This window comes from Malania oleifera, chromosome 10 (genome assembly GCF_029873635.1).
Source record: "Malania oleifera isolate guangnan ecotype guangnan chromosome 10, ASM2987363v1, whole genome shotgun sequence".
NCBI lineage: Eukaryota > Viridiplantae > Streptophyta > Magnoliopsida > Santalales > Ximeniaceae > Malania > Malania oleifera.
The window spans coordinates 90,600,127-90,615,681 of NC_080426.1; the positions used below are offsets into that span (position 1 = coordinate 90,600,127).

Consider the following 15,555-nt stretch of genomic DNA (forward strand, 5'->3'; position numbering starts at 1 on the left):
AGCAAGGTCAATGTCTTTTATTTATTTATTTATTTTTGCAAAGGTATGTGGATATTAGCCCAGGGAAACCAACCAAAAGGAACAAACATGGCACCAGTCCAAAAGAGTATAGAACATTCCTACAACAGTTGGGAAAAACTGCAGACAGGCTGTGAACAGACTAAAGAACAAAACAGATGACAAACAACTCATAGGCTATGATAGTTTTTGCAGACTATAAATTCTGTGTTGAAGGGGACTTGGTCATATAACAGTGAATTTCAAGCTCTCCAAGTATGATAGATGACTGCTGTCTAGATCAGCCTGAAGTAGTCATAATCCTTTTTCTTACACAGAGAATAGATCCGAACTAGTCTTCATTCCAGGACTTGAAATGCTTATTTAAATTGAACCTAGCATAGGCTTCAATTTAGATGGGTTTTGTGATTTCACAGTTGAAGAATAGTTGATCTTTGTCTTCAATAGAAGTGCCACATATCTTGCAGCGAGGACAAGTGACAATACCCAAAGCGCAGAACTTTTCAAAAGTAGATAGCTTGTCCCATATTGTTGACCATGCAATGAAAGGGAATTTGGGAACATTCCTTTTAACCAGATGGCTGAAACACCAAATAACAGTAGGCTTCCTGGTCTGGTTCCAAGCTGAGAGGAATGCTAATTCACCTGTGGAAGTATGAATCCAGTGAATGTCTATCTGCTTTATCAGGGAGTAAAGAGATGGATATGTTAATTTTCAACTGTTATGAATTTTGTGAAAGCCATCTGGGCCAACTCCAATTCCCATTTTTGTGAGGATCAGCAACTTTGGCATTGCTTGAAATGCCCAGTTCAATTGGAAGATAATCATTAGAATTTAGAAATAATCAGCGGAGGAGAGAGAGAGACATCCAGTTATCATGAAAGAAGAAAATAAGCCAATTGCCCAACTTTCAGCAATCTTTTATCCTATTTTTAAATGTAGTTTAATTGAATATGATTCAATCGGCTTAACTTATTTTAACCGATCTCATCCTCGCTATTTTGGGGTTGGCTACATGACCTTTGTTTTTTCATCATTTGTACATTCTTGCTAGATCCTCTTTTTTTTAGTTGAACAGAGGCCAACATTTCTTTTCTTCACAACATTTTTCTTTTCCTGGGGTCTGTTCTTGTACTGCTCGCAGTAAAACCTGCAGTGCGGCTGCACATAGTCATCGTACATGCTCTATGAATCTTTGTCGTGATGTTTCATCATATGGTTATAATGTTTAGTAGTTCAGCATTTACTGTAACTTTGAACACTATGTACGTTAAATTGTTTATTTTTTGGCTTGAAATTGGAAATGATCATTTTGTGCAATGAAAATGGGATACTTTTCCCCTTGATGTGAGAAATGACAAAGCTCAAGGATGTTTGCCTTAAAATATATCCTTTACTGTATTTTCGTATGAACTATATTGAATCAAAATTAAATTTGTATTTAGTAATCTTAAATATGAATTAGAAAATGATTCAGCACATGAATAAGTTTAGATGCTAATTCCAGTCCAGCGAATGAGAAACTTCAGATTTGGTGGTCTATACACTTGTCATATTGGAAAGCTTGAGTAACTGGAAAAAATTACAATAATATGAGCTGAAGTTTTTCTGAAAAATGACTTTGAGCGTGAATGGCAAATTAGCGTGATGTAGGTACTTTGACTCTGTGGATTTTTATTTTGTTTTTTTTTTTAATAACACAATCATGCAGAATTTTATATTTTTTATTTCTTTCAATTAGATGTTCATTTGTAATGCAATAATGAAATTATTGAGAGAGAAGGGGTGGCAGTTACGGAGCCCGTCCTATATGAGACTTTATGATTTATTGGGTTGCAAATTCAATTTTTGTATTTTTTGTTCTTTGTGTTTGGTTAGTCTTGGAAGATTGTATTAGTCTTGTTAACAAACATTTTAAGTATAGACGAGAACATGGTCTTAAATTTCTACGAAACTGTCGAAATTTATGGTTTCCATCACCCTCGAAATTGAAATGGCATTCAATTTTTATCTTACATAATTTCCATCGAAATTTCAATGAATCATCCAAAATTTATTAAATCTTCAAACTAACTATAGAATAAAATTTCTTTAGAATTAAAAGGCAAGACTTAGACACAAAGTGAAATTTCTTTTCTAATTTATCTTTTTTTTTAATTGAAACTGTAGATTTTTACAATAATTTTTGGAATTATTTCAAAAATTAGTCTTAGACTGCATTTTATCCAACCACTCATGTCTAAATTATCTTTATTTGTATAATTAGTATTTAATTGATTTATGGATTTCATTTATACTAACCGACTTATGTTTAATAAACACATTTTATTATGAATATGTTTAATATACATATTATATTACAACTATTACATCTCATGCACAACGTAGATGTTCAAATTGTAATATATTAGTCCTAAAACTTACGTTTCTATGTCTATTAACCGTTTCTAATGTTTCATAAAACATCCCCGTGTTTAACTACTGACACCCATTGTTTTTTCGAATCAAAATTAAAATTGACATCAAAATCAAAATTTCCATGAAATTTCTGTACTTTTGGAGCATTGAAATTTTAGTTGAAATTGAATTTGAAGACCTTGGATTGGAATTTAGCTCATAAGTCATCTCATGCATTGCATAAAGCATAATCAATGACTTATTTAGATTTTTATGCCTAATTTTAGTGTTATGGTTGTAGTTTTGTAATTTTTCCCTGTTTCTATGGCTCTTGTTTTTTATTTTCTTCACTTTTGTTGCATATTAGGCAACTCCAGATATGGCCGTCACTCTTCTTGAAATTGCTAGAATTTTTGCCACTAAAGTTCCTGGGAAGATTGATGCTGATGTGTTACAGCTATTGTGGAAAGTAAGTTTCTCAGAGTCATTGCGTATAATTAGCATATCATTATTGTTTGAGCATTTCAAATTGCTTACATTCTATGTAACTTGTTCTTTGAACCATAAATCTTGAATATTTTATCTTCTGTATATTATCTTTTTGTAGGCAGTTTGTGAATATGTTTAAGTTGGAAAATGGGATAAGTTTTCAAATTTTCTAGGAAGCGCTTTATTTCCCTCCCTTTTATATGTAGTAACATATATTTTATTGAACAAAATGAAAGTGACTAGACTGGTGTACTCAAATGTGAAAATTGTGTGATTAGAGTTGCATGTGTTGAATTGTATGTGTCCTGTATAAAAACCAAAAGCTAAGTCATTTTAAATTAGTTTAGTACAAAAATGTGGATTTTATTTGATTGCTTCTATGTGCAACTCATATTTTAGAGTTCTTTTCTGTAGATCCTAACGCACCACAAAATAGTGGATAGTGTAAAATCAGTATACTTCTGCCGTTCTTTACGAGATGTGTTGTCTCCTTAATTGCTTGTACTGTGTTCTTGATATAACCATGCACAAGTCAAATTGCCAAAGATGTCGTTTTGTAGTGGTTGTAGCATCTTACAATTTCTTTTACACACTCTTTACTTCCTAATCCAATTATCAGTAGTCTGATTTCATACCAAGGCCTAGGCCTCCTACACAAAATACTCCATCAAGTGCATATTGCAACTATAATATGTGCATTTGAAACCCAAACTTACAACATGAAATGGATATTTTTTGGATAGGGAGTGGTGGGGAGTGTGTAATGTGGAAGGATAGGAAGGTTTTTGTGGGCTGAAATTTTTGAAAGATAAACTTAGAACTTGGAATGTGGAGGCTTCTGGTGATGTGCGCTTTAGGAAATAGAAATGTTAGATGATCTAGGTGCTGTAGATCGGTTAGCTAAGGAGGGGCCTCGATTAGAAGATTTCATGGCCAAAAGGGTTTATCCCTCTACTGAGTTTGAGCAGGTTCTTTTGAGGGAAGAGGTTAATTGGTGGTAGGTGTTTAGATTGAATTGAGGAGGGAGATTGTAATACAAGATTCTTTCATTTGGTGGTGAGTTGGTGGGGAGGAACATAATAAAAGAATTGGAGGATGATAGGTGCATGATTATTAGGGATCTTGATTGCATTGTGACTAATTATTTTTAAAGGAACCTTTCTTCTAAGGTGGATGAAGGCAGGAATCGTAGGACTATAATTGAGGGTTTGTGTTGGTGCCCCATTCCCTTTCAGAAAGCACATTGGTTAGAGAAGCCTTTTGAGGAGGACAAGATTAGAGATGTAGTGTTTGATTTGGATAGAGAGAGGGCTATTCGGCCATATGGGTTCACATTTGCTCTCTTTCAGGATTGCTAGAATTTCTTGAAGAACAATCCTTTTAGAGTGTTCCATGAGTTTTTCCATAATGGGATTGTGGGTTGAGGCATTAATTCCACATTGGCATAAAGTAGTTAAAAGTAAATTTGGTGTACAAAGAAATGAGTGTACTAATATAGGTTTTAGATCTCCTTCTGAGGTCCTGGAGATTTGTATATCAGCTTTATCCACATTTTATTCCTACCAAATATGAGGTGGTAATTGAATGTGCATTCATTTCCAGGAAAGCCCTCGGGGCGGAGGATTCAGCTCATTTCATGTCTTTTGCTTGTTTATATCATCTTTCTTCATTGGATAATGGTCTGTTTCTTCTATTTTTTATTCTAATGGAGAGATTTTTCGTGAGATTTTCATTTTTTGTATATCTTTGAATGATGGAGAGGTGGAGGAGCTTGCATGAGTTTGTTGGAGAGTAGTTGTGCTTCCAATTGGGAGGGATGAGAGGAGGTGGATGCCTAGAAGAGTTTTCTTTCAATTCTTTCTTTGAGTTCTTGACCCAAGAGAACATGTCCATTTCTTTCTGTGGATATGCTATTTTAGTAATTAGGTTGTCTTAATGAGGGTATTTTTGTCTTCTATTTTTATTATTAATATGTAAGAGGGCAGACTTGGAGCTGTACACAGGCTTCAGAAAGCTGCTGCTCAGGTTTTTTGTTTTTTTTTGGCCCCTCCTTTTCTCATCTTTTCTCTCTTTTCTCCTCTCCTCAATCTCTAACTTCACAACATGGCATCAGAGCATTGATCTCCTTCAAATTTGATTTTTCTGAATTGGTTTTGGTACTCCTTTTTTCAGTTTTTTCCCCCTATCCTCTCCTAATCAGTCCTCAGATACAATTTTCTGGTTGGTTTGAGAGTCGTTTAAGGACACCCTTCCTTTGGGTTAGGTTGTGCAGCATCCTTGGCCAGATGCAGTGTGCTTTCATGTTGATTTGCTGATGTGAAGTCAGTTATACTCTCTTTTGAGTGTGCTGCTGCCGCTGCTGTACCTCTGTCACTCTGTTTGTGGTTTGCTGATGATGCTGTTTTGAGTGTGTGTGTTTGTGATTGTTTGCTTGGAATTTTGTGCTGGTTGGTGTTCAAATATTTATTTCCTGTTCTTTTTTGCGTTCGTTTCCAGTCGCTGCCAGCCATAATGCCTGGAGATGCTGCCAGTTTGTTTATTAAATGCCTGCATTACTTTGCTGTGGTCTGCTCTGTTCTTGGTGGTTAAGTAATTATGCCTGCAGTACTTTGTTGTGGTTTTCCCTGTTCTTGGTGGTTAAGTAATTCCTCCTAGGATATTGTAAGGTCACTTCTGTAGTCAGCTATTAGTTGCATACTAAAGTTCTGGATTTTGAGAATTCTGTAGTGTTGTAACTTCTGGTTTTTTGTAGTCCTGAAAGTGTTGTTTGTGCTAGTGTGAGCTTCCTGACTTCTCAAGCTCCTTCCTGCGATAAGTCAGGCATGTATGCTACATCTAACCGTAGTAGGGGAAGTTTTGGTGGTCAAGGACAAGGTTGGAATTGAAGTCATGGCAACAGCTGTGTGTTAAGATAAGAAGTTCATCATGGCAATCTGGCATTTGCACACATTGTGCCAAGGAAAATCACACCATTGATCGCTGTTGCGATGTCCTTGGGAAACCAGCTTGGGCCAATAAGTCTCTTGCAAAGGGAAATTCTACTACTGACACTTCATGCACCTAGCCATTCCACATTGGAGTTGCGTACATCCACCTTGTCCCGAGAGGAGCTTAACAATCTTTCTTGCATGGTTCAACAACTCCGATCTCAGTCTTTTACATCTAGTGTTGCTATGGCCCATTCAGCCGGGCTTCTTGCCTCTTCATCCTCGTCACTGGGGGTTATAGAGTTTGGTGCATCCTCGAGTTTGGTGCCTCCTCCCATATGATAGGTAGTCCTTGTTTTACTCCTTGACCCCCACTACCATTCACACTAAGGTTATTCTTGCTGATGGTTTGAGTACACCTGTTTTTGGTTCTGGCAATATTCTTTAAATTCCTTCAACTCCTCTTTTTTTTGCAATATATGTGCTTAAATTTCCCTTGAACCTTCTATCAATTAGTCAATTAACTTTTTCTTGTAACGTGACCTTTCCTTCTCATTGTGTTATTCAAGATCTTTGGACAGAGAAGATGATTGGTGTAGAGCATGAGAAGGATGGCTTGTACTATTTCAATGGTGGTCACGGACTCATAGTGGGTCTGATTCTTGTCATGCAGCTTCCTCAGTTTCTACTTTTGGCGTTTCTCTTGACAAGAAGCACGCTCATTTGGGTCACTCATCCCTTAAAAAACTATGAGTTTTTCCCATGTTGAAGTCCATTTCTTGTTTTGAGCGTTTTGCGTGTCAGTTGGGAAAGCATATTAGGACATATTTTCTGTCTATAGTTGAGTCTCGTAGTAAATCATTGTTTTCTCTAACTAATTTAGATATTTGGGGTCTGTGTAGAGTCAAGAGGTTGACTAGTCATCAATAATTTGTCCTTTGTGGATGATTTTTTGTGTATGAACTGGATCTATTTGTTAAAAAGATAGTTTTGAAATTTTGAATGTGTTTACCCAATTTTACTAAAAACTCAGTTCAGCAACAGTATTCAATTTTTTGATCTGATAATGCACTTGAATTTGTTCAAAATGAGCTGCAGTCTCTTAGCTTGGCCAAAGGGATTATTCATCAAACATTATGTATACATACCCCTCAATAGAATGCTGTAGCTGAACGAAAAAAAATAGACATTTACTTGACATAGCACGGTCTTTAATACTTCACATGCATGTTCCTAAAATCTTTTGGACCAATGCTCTTCGTACAACCTTTTTTCTGCTCAACAGAATGCCCTCAAGCATTCCAGGGGGACAAATTCCCTTCTCCATTGTGTACCTAGAAATATCCATGTTCTCTAGTGTGCCTCATGCCTTCTGGTGCACATGTTTTGTTCAAGTTTCACATGCTAGTTAAGGCAAGTTTTCTGCTTGTGCTGTTAAATGTGTTTTTATTGGGTACTCGAGAACTCAGAAAAGATATAGATGTTATGATCCCCACACTCGTAGGAAATATGTTAGTGTTGATGTCGCCTTTTTTGGGGGGCGGCACCCTATTTCTCCACTGTTGGGACTTTTTTAGATGAATCTGTTTTGATTACATCAAGGATTTATGGTTCCCCTTCGTGTTAATCCTCCTATTCCTACCCTTATCCCTCACGAGATATCTTTTGTCCCTCTTCCAAAGCCATTATTTACTGATCAAGAGAAACAATTTAAGGTTTATGAATGACGAAAAACAAGCATAAACATCACCATGTAGGCCCCTCTTCTGCCCGTCACTATTTCGACTTCTGTTTCTAGAGATTCATGCCAATGTGAATTGGATTTGTCCATTGCTCTCTAGAAAGGTATTCGAATCTGTGCTCAGCAATCCTCAGTTGCTTATCCTATTCCTATTGCTCATTATGTTTTATTTATTCACCTTACTAGTCCTATGCATTCTTTTGCCTTGTATATTTTCTTAGTTTCTATCCCTTCCTCGTATGTTGAAGCACTTGCTAACCGTGAGTGGAAGCATGCAATGGATTCAGAAATGGATGCCTTGACCACTTGAGGGACATAGGACTTCGGACTTGGTGGATCTTCCTCCTAGTAAAGAGTTGGTTATGTGTTGTTGGTCTACATCATCAAATATCTTGCTGATGCTTCTATGAATGACTTAAGGTTCGGTTGGTTGCCAAGGGGTACACCTAAACATATAGTATTTATTATTTTGAGACCTCGTCTCCTGTTGCTTGACTAAATTTTGTTCGTATATTGATCTCATTGGTAGTTAATTTGATCGGCCCTTATATCAGTTGGATGTGAAGAATGCCTTTTTGTAGGGGGGTTTGCAGGAAGAGTTATACACGGAGCAACATCTTGGGTATGTTGCTCAGGGGGAGGATGTTAAAGTATGAAGGTTGCATAAGGCCGTTTATGGTCTTAAGCAGTCTCCTTGAGCTTGATTTGGAAAATTAATTGTTGTAGTCTCTACATTTGGCTTTATCCAGTGCTACTCTGATCATTTAGTTTTTGCCCAGAAAACATAAACAAGTGTGGTACTTCTAGTAGTTTTTGTTGATAACGTCATAATCACTGGTAGGGACCAGAGCAGGATTGCAAATGTTAAGAAGTGGCTTCAAGAAAGGGTTACTTTCTTGATATTGAGATTTTACAATGTAGGAAGTGGTTGAATCTATCTCAGCGAAAACATACATTGGACTTCTAGTGAGCTGGGTTGTTGGGAGCTAAACCAATTACTCTTATAGATCCCAATGTGAAGTTGTTTTGTTTTGGGATGTTGGACCATATATTGAGGGAAAACAAGCAGCTGGTTGGCTAGTTGATCTACTTGACTGTCACTAAACCTGACATATCTTTTGTAGTGGTGCAGGTGAGTTTGTTGATGGAAAATCCCAAACAACCACATTGGGATGCTGTTTGTAGGATTTTACTATGTCTCAAAGGCTCCATCGGTAAAAGTTTGTTATATAAATGTAGTAGAAATTGTGAGATTATCGGTGATTCTGATGCAGATTGGGCTGGATTTGTTGATGATCAAAGGTCTACTGCTGATATTGTACATTTGTCGGAGGTAATCTTGTAACTTGTCATAGCAGGACACAGACTACTGCTGCAAGTTCTAGGGCTGAAGCGGAATATTGAGGTATGGTTCATACTGTGTAAGCATATGTGGCTGAAGTCTCTCATGTCAGAGATGGGATTCTTGGTGACAAAGCCAATAGTTATTGGGTATGTTTAGTAATAATCAAGCTGCCATTTATATTGCTAGCAATGAAGTGTTTCATGAGAGGATAGAGCACATAGAAGTTTACTTTCATTTTGTAAGGGATGCGGTGTTGAAGAAGGTCATGAGGACTCCCTTTCTGAAATCTGTGGATCAGATCGGCAATGTTTTTGTGAAGCCTTTACTTAAGCTTTCTTCCTAGTCTAATGTTTTCTCCAAGCTGGGGTTAGGTTACACCTCTAGCTTTTGGGGGTGTGTTAGAAAAGAAAATGTTATTTTAGTAATTAAGCTGTGTTAATTGGGGTATTTTTTTTCTTAAGACTATTAGTAGTAATAATATCAATCTAAGTCTCAAACTGAGGTTGTTGGGGTATTCCTGGGGTTCTATTATCATCTTTTGGGAATGGAGGGGTCTGTTTCTGGGGTTGAAAGTCATCTTATTGAACAAGGCCCTCTTCTGAAGGACTCCCAAAATGTTAGTATGATATCTCCCATTTCTGATGATGAGATAAAGAAAGCTGTTTTTAGCATTGGTGATGACAAATCACCAGGGCTTGATGGGTTTTCTGCATGTTTTTTTAAGAAGTCTTGGAACACTGTGGGTAGGGATTTCTCTGAAGCTGTGAAAGAATTTTTTGCTGCTGGGAAGATGTTAAAACAGCTTAATCATACTGTTATTGCTTTGATCCCAAAGTATGATCATGCTTCTGCAGTTGGAGACTATAGACCTATATCTTGTTGCAATGTTATGTACAAGGTTATTGCTAAGATTTTAGAGGAAAGAATTAAGCCTGGTCTTGAAGAGATTATTAACCCAGCTCAGTCTGCCTTAGTTAAGCATAGGAGTATGGTGGAGAACATTTATATTGTCCAGGAGCTTGTGAGAAAATATGCAAGGAAAAGGGTCTTTCCGAGATGTATGCTCAAGATTGATCTCAAAAAGGCCTATGATTCAATTTCCTGGAGCTTCCTAAAAGAGATGCTGATTCATTTAAGCTTCCCAGATTTGATGATTAATTGGATCATGGAATTTGTCTCAACTACAACATATTCCTTATCTTTTAACGGGGGCTACCATGGTTTTTTTAAAGGTAGGAAGAGCCTTAGGCAAGGAGACCCATTATCTCCCCTTCTGTTTGTGATTTGTCTTGAATACTTTTCAAGGGTGCTGAAGACTTTGGAGCAAAATACAGATTTTACATATCATCCTAAGTGTGAGAAGTTGAAAATTTCGCACTTGGCTTTCGCAGATGATCTGATTCTTTTCTCTAGAGGGGATTGGCATTCTGTTAGGCTCCTAATGGATTGTCTAAGCAAGTTCTTGGATTGTTCAGGTCTAACTGCAAACTGCCTCAAATCTAATATGTATCATGCTGGAATCCGGGAGAATGACTTGGAGGGGATTTAACAGATGACTGGCTTTAATGAGGGTGAATTTCCTTTTCGTTACCTTGGTATTCCTCTTGTTGCATCCAGGCTTATCTCCAGCCAGTACTCTCCTCTGGTAAACAGAATTGCTAACCTGTTTAAAAGCTGGCCTGGTCACACTATTTCTTATGCAGGAAAATTGGAGCTTATCAACTCTGTTGTCCAAGGTGTGGAATGTTTTTGGCTTGCCATCTTCCCTATTCCAAATTATGTCCTGGAGCATGTTGTAAAATTGTGCAGTGCTTTTCTTTGAGGTGGTAGGAAGAAACCACTTGTGGCTTGGAGGGAAGTTTGCCTCCTAAAATCTGAAGGTGGGCTGGGGGTTTTTGATCTTAAAATATGGAACAAGGCTCTCCTCACTAAAGCTTTGTGGAATGTTCAAGCTAAAGACACTTTGTGGTCAAGGTGGGTTCACCAAATCTACCTGAAAGGATCCAATCTTTGGGAGTTGGCTTCAAAACATGAAGACTTCCCCCTTTTTAAGAAGATGATTGACATCAAGAACCAGATTCTTCAGAGCTCTAATAATCAAATAGCTGCTGCAGAAAGAATGCTGAATGGGTGGGCCTTGGATCATAAAGGCTCCTCTCAATGTTATGATTACTGGAGACAGAAGGGAAGTAAGGTTCCTTGGGTTAATGAAGTGTGAAGTGGAAGTACCCCCAAGCACTCCTTTACTTTATGGTTGGGAATTAAAGGGAAACTTCTCACATGTGATAAGCTGTATTGGGATGATGGTGACCATAAGTGCGTTTTTTGTAAAAATGAGGTGGAAACTATTGCCACAAATTCTTCAAATGCAAGTTCTCCTCTCATGTCTGGGATTGCATTAGGAGTTGGTTGGGACTACAAAGGGCTATGACTACCTTAAAAGCTGCAGTAAGGTGGCTCCACAAAGAGGTGAGAGGGACTGGAATTTTTTCAGTGGGAAAGTGGATTGGTCTTGCTACTACAGTCTATTTCCTATGGCACTTTAGGAATAAGTGCAGGTTTGATGGTGAGACTATTTCTTCTGAGGAGTTGATTGTGGTAATCCAGAGACACATTTATAGAGTTGTTTTTGGCAAATTTGATTTACACTCTATAGGCTAAGGCTTTGTCTTGGGAGTAGTGATCTACTTGTCTTAGCTAGTCTTCTTTTGTTGGCTTAGTCTTTCTTAGACTTTTGCTTTGCAATTGTGATGGGGCTTGTTCCCTATTCTGGGGTATGCCCAGTGTATATTGTATATATGCTTTGATCAATACATTTTACCCTTTATGATAAAATATATATATATAAAAGGGCAGATCTGGTGTAAACTCCAGGAAACTGCCACTCTGTTTTTTTCCTCTCTTTTTTCCTTCTCTTCTCTTGTCTCGTCTTCTTCTCTATTCACAACACTTTCATTTAATTTGGAAGGCTGAGGTTCCCTCTAAAATTAAGGCTTTCATTTGGTTGGTTGTTCTTGATCGAGTTAACAGTAACAATTTCTTGCATTGTAGGAGACTTTCTATGGCATTAACTCCAGATGTGTGCGTTCTGTGTTTTGATAGTTCTTAATCTGCCTCTCATTTGTTTATTCATTGTTCTTTCTCTTTGAGGATCTGGAACAAATTATTCTATTTTATTGGGGAAAGTTGGGTTTGTTCGGACTCTGGAGTCTGTGTAGGGTACTCTGGAGCATATGGATGGAAAGGAAGAGTCACATTTTTATGGGGAAGAAGGCTTTCTTGGGTTTAGGTTTGCTATCAGATTCAGTGTTTGGCTTCTTTATGGGCTTTGTTGCTCGTTTCGAAGATGTTCAGTGTGACTGATCTGCTATCTTGTATTAATTGTCATGTTTTTCTACTTTAGTTTTTTTTTTTGGGACATATTTTGCTCAAGTTTCTCATCATATATGTTGCAGAGAGTTGCCTAATTTTGTTTATGGTGATTGCTGACTGACATGCTTTTGTTGTTTTAGATTGATCTTGACAATATTCTTTTTTCGTGTTGCTTATTTTAATTTTTATATCCATTGTGCGTGGTCTTACGTTATTTGTCCAGTGTGAAATTAGGGAGTAGCTTGTATTAAGTTGCATGAACTGTTGATGTTGGGCAACATGTATCCTTTGTGGATCTAATGATTTTTGCTTTTTCAGACATGCCTTGTTGGGGCTGGTCCTGATGGGAAACATACGGCTTTGGAAGCAGTCACAATAGTCCTTGACCTTCCTCCACCACAGCCTGGGTCAATGTCAGGTCTGACCTCAGTGGATAGGGTATCGGCATCTGATCCAAAGTCAGCATTGGCATTACAGAGATTAGTCCAAGCAGCAGTATGCACCTCATCTTTTTGATAACTATGCTTTGAGATGTTTTTCAACCACAAAATACTATTAGAATAGAATTTGAGTTGGTTTTTTTTTTAAATATCTATATATAAATATGCGGAGTAATGCAATCTCAGGTCTGGTTCCTTGGAGAGAATGCAAATTATGCTGCTTCTGAATATGCTTGGGAATCAGCAACTCCTCCTGGTACTGCACTGATGATGCTAGATGCAGATAAAATGGTTGCTGCTGCCAGCTCCCGTAACCCTACTCTAGCTGGAGCATTGACACGACTCCAAAGGTGTGCTTTCAGTGGAAGCTGGGAGGTATAAATTTCTATCAAGTTGATTTGCGGATTATTTTTCTTTTGCCTTTGGCAATTGATTTTATTCTAGTCATAATTTATTGCATATTTGTTATACCAATTTAGGGATATTATATACAAATTCTGAAAGTTATGGTAATTTTGATATGGTTTCTAAGCCCTTTTGTAGTAATTCCTTTTTTCTCTTTTGGTCTTGTGTAATCATTTTGTCTCCTGCTTGATGGATTGGAATGAAAAGGAAGATGGAAACAAAGATAGAAGTTGCTATCTTGCAGACAAATCCTGCCCCTCCCTGTACAACAGCCACAATAAAGCCTTTTAAGTCACTCTAGATGGGGTTAGCTGGATGAATCCTTTTCCACAATGATCCTAGATGTTGGGCAATATCCTCAGAAAGTGGCAGTCATCTAATAATTGGAAATATATATATATATATATATATATATCATAGAGTATGCATTTATTTATTTATTTATTTTCACACTTTGTTTTGTACTTTTTTTTTCTTTTGATAAAATTTTTTTTTTTTATTAAGAAGTACAATAAGGAGCAGAAACAAAATCAAAATTTACTTTTTTTCCCCTTTTGATAAAAAGAGAAGATTTTATTAAGAAGAAGTACAAGGAGCATAAGCAATCCTCAAAAAATTAAAAACAAGATCTAAATAAATAAAACAGCGCGGTTAACAGAGAGAACAAACATTCAGTGATAAAGCCTTAAAAGTCCTCCTACTCTATAATAGATTGTTGGTGTTAACTATATTAGGAACGACCAACCAAATAAAAGCCTTAATCTTAGTGGGAACTTTAGCCTTCCGAATGGATTTATGAAGTGGAAAAGACAAGCTATTGTTGGTTAAATGTTCCCCCCCCCCTCTCTTCTCCCCCACCCCCCCCCCCCCCCCCCCAAAGAAAAACAAAAAAAGAAAAAGAAAAGAAAAGAAAAATATGAATAGTCCCTAGAAAAATCAAGAATATAAGAACGATAGTCTCTCCTTTGGGAAAGGAGCCTACCATCAAACAAACTTAATAAGAAGGCAAGCTCCAAAACCTCCCTATCTTTCAAAGCCTTGTGAAAATGGAAATCCCAATAGAAACCAACCCTATGAAGAAGAAACTGGTTCATTGTGGAAAGAGGACAATCTAAACAAATAGGGAAAAGAAGAACAAAGGGAAGAACCCCCCATCCAATATCTTCCCAAAACTGAACATGATTTCTTCCCACAATAAAATTTGTATAAGGAGTAAAGAGAGGATATAGTTGTGAAATACCCTTCCAAGGACTATTACAAGAACATAAGAACATCCCAAACCAAAATTAGCATCCCACCTTTATCCTGCAAGCCAAATTTAGTCTTAACAACTTCACGCTGAAGGGAAAACTCCTGCAAGGGAATTCTCCACAATCATTTACCCATCAAAGCAATGTTTTTAGACACCAACTTATTGAGACGCAAACCCTCCCTCATTTTTAGACCTACAGACAACCTCCCAACTAACCAAATGATCTTTATTCTCCCACATCCTGGACCAAGGAAAGTCTGTCATGATCTTCTCAATACTACTGGCTACCCTCACTGGTATTCTAAAGATAGACTAGAAGTAAAGAGGAATTTTAGCAAGGCAAGCTTGAATGTGTGTGATACTCTCGCCTAGAGAAAATAAAGCACTCTTGCACTCATCCAACCTCTTAGACACCTTTTCCACCACAAGATCCTAAAACACAAGCAATCTAGGATTACAACCTAGAGGTACACCTAGATAACTCAGGCCAATCAAGAGTACCGCACTCCACACCCAACTAAAGAAGACAATTCCAAAGATCTAGAAATATCCAATTAATACAAGCTAACTCACTCTTCAGAAAATTTATTTTCGAACTAGAGATCCTCTTAAACAATTTCAAAATTCAAAGCACATTAGCAAGAGACTCTCTATGATCTTTTAAACAGAAAATAGTATCATTAGCAAAAACTGGAGATGAGAAACCACAACCCGTTGACTTCCCACCACAATCCCTTTAACAAGACCTCTGACCACAGCTCTAGAAACCAATCTACTCAAAACATCTACCAGAAGAAAGAACAAAGATCTCCATCCATGGTTTTCAATAACAGCCGCAACTATTACGTAAGGCCGTTACGTAACGGTTTTTTGGGTTACTAATATCGTTACACACCACAAAATCGGTGGGAAGAAAAATCACGAGCGTAGCGGCCATTACGGACCACGACCGTTACGTAAAGGTTGCTATGGCCGCTACGTAACCGTTGCAGGACTGTTACACCAAAAAAAATATTTTATTTTTTACTTTTTATTCTCACTTTTTCCCTCTCTTTCATGTATCATTCTCAATATACCAAGTGGCAAGAGGTGGAAAAGATTATAATGAGGATGACAATGATACAAAATTTACTATTTCTTTAAATACATACAATAGATGCATTAATTA

The 15,555-nt window shown here is 37.3% G+C and overlaps 1 protein-coding gene across 2 annotated transcripts in view; it reads left to right on the forward strand.

Moving 5' to 3' along the window:
* Positions 1-15,555, forward strand: part of LOC131166454 (uncharacterized) — a 127,776-nt gene that overhangs the window by 87,842 nt on the left and 24,379 nt on the right. For both annotated transcript variants that reach the window (XM_058125043.1, XM_058125044.1), the window contains exons 16-18: positions 2,784-2,885; positions 12,609-12,785; positions 12,917-13,105. In XM_058125043.1, coding sequence (XP_057981026.1) covers positions 2,784-2,885; positions 12,609-12,785; positions 12,917-13,105 — 468 coding nt within the window. The remainder of the gene's footprint in view (positions 1-2,783; positions 2,886-12,608; positions 12,786-12,916; positions 13,106-15,555) is intronic.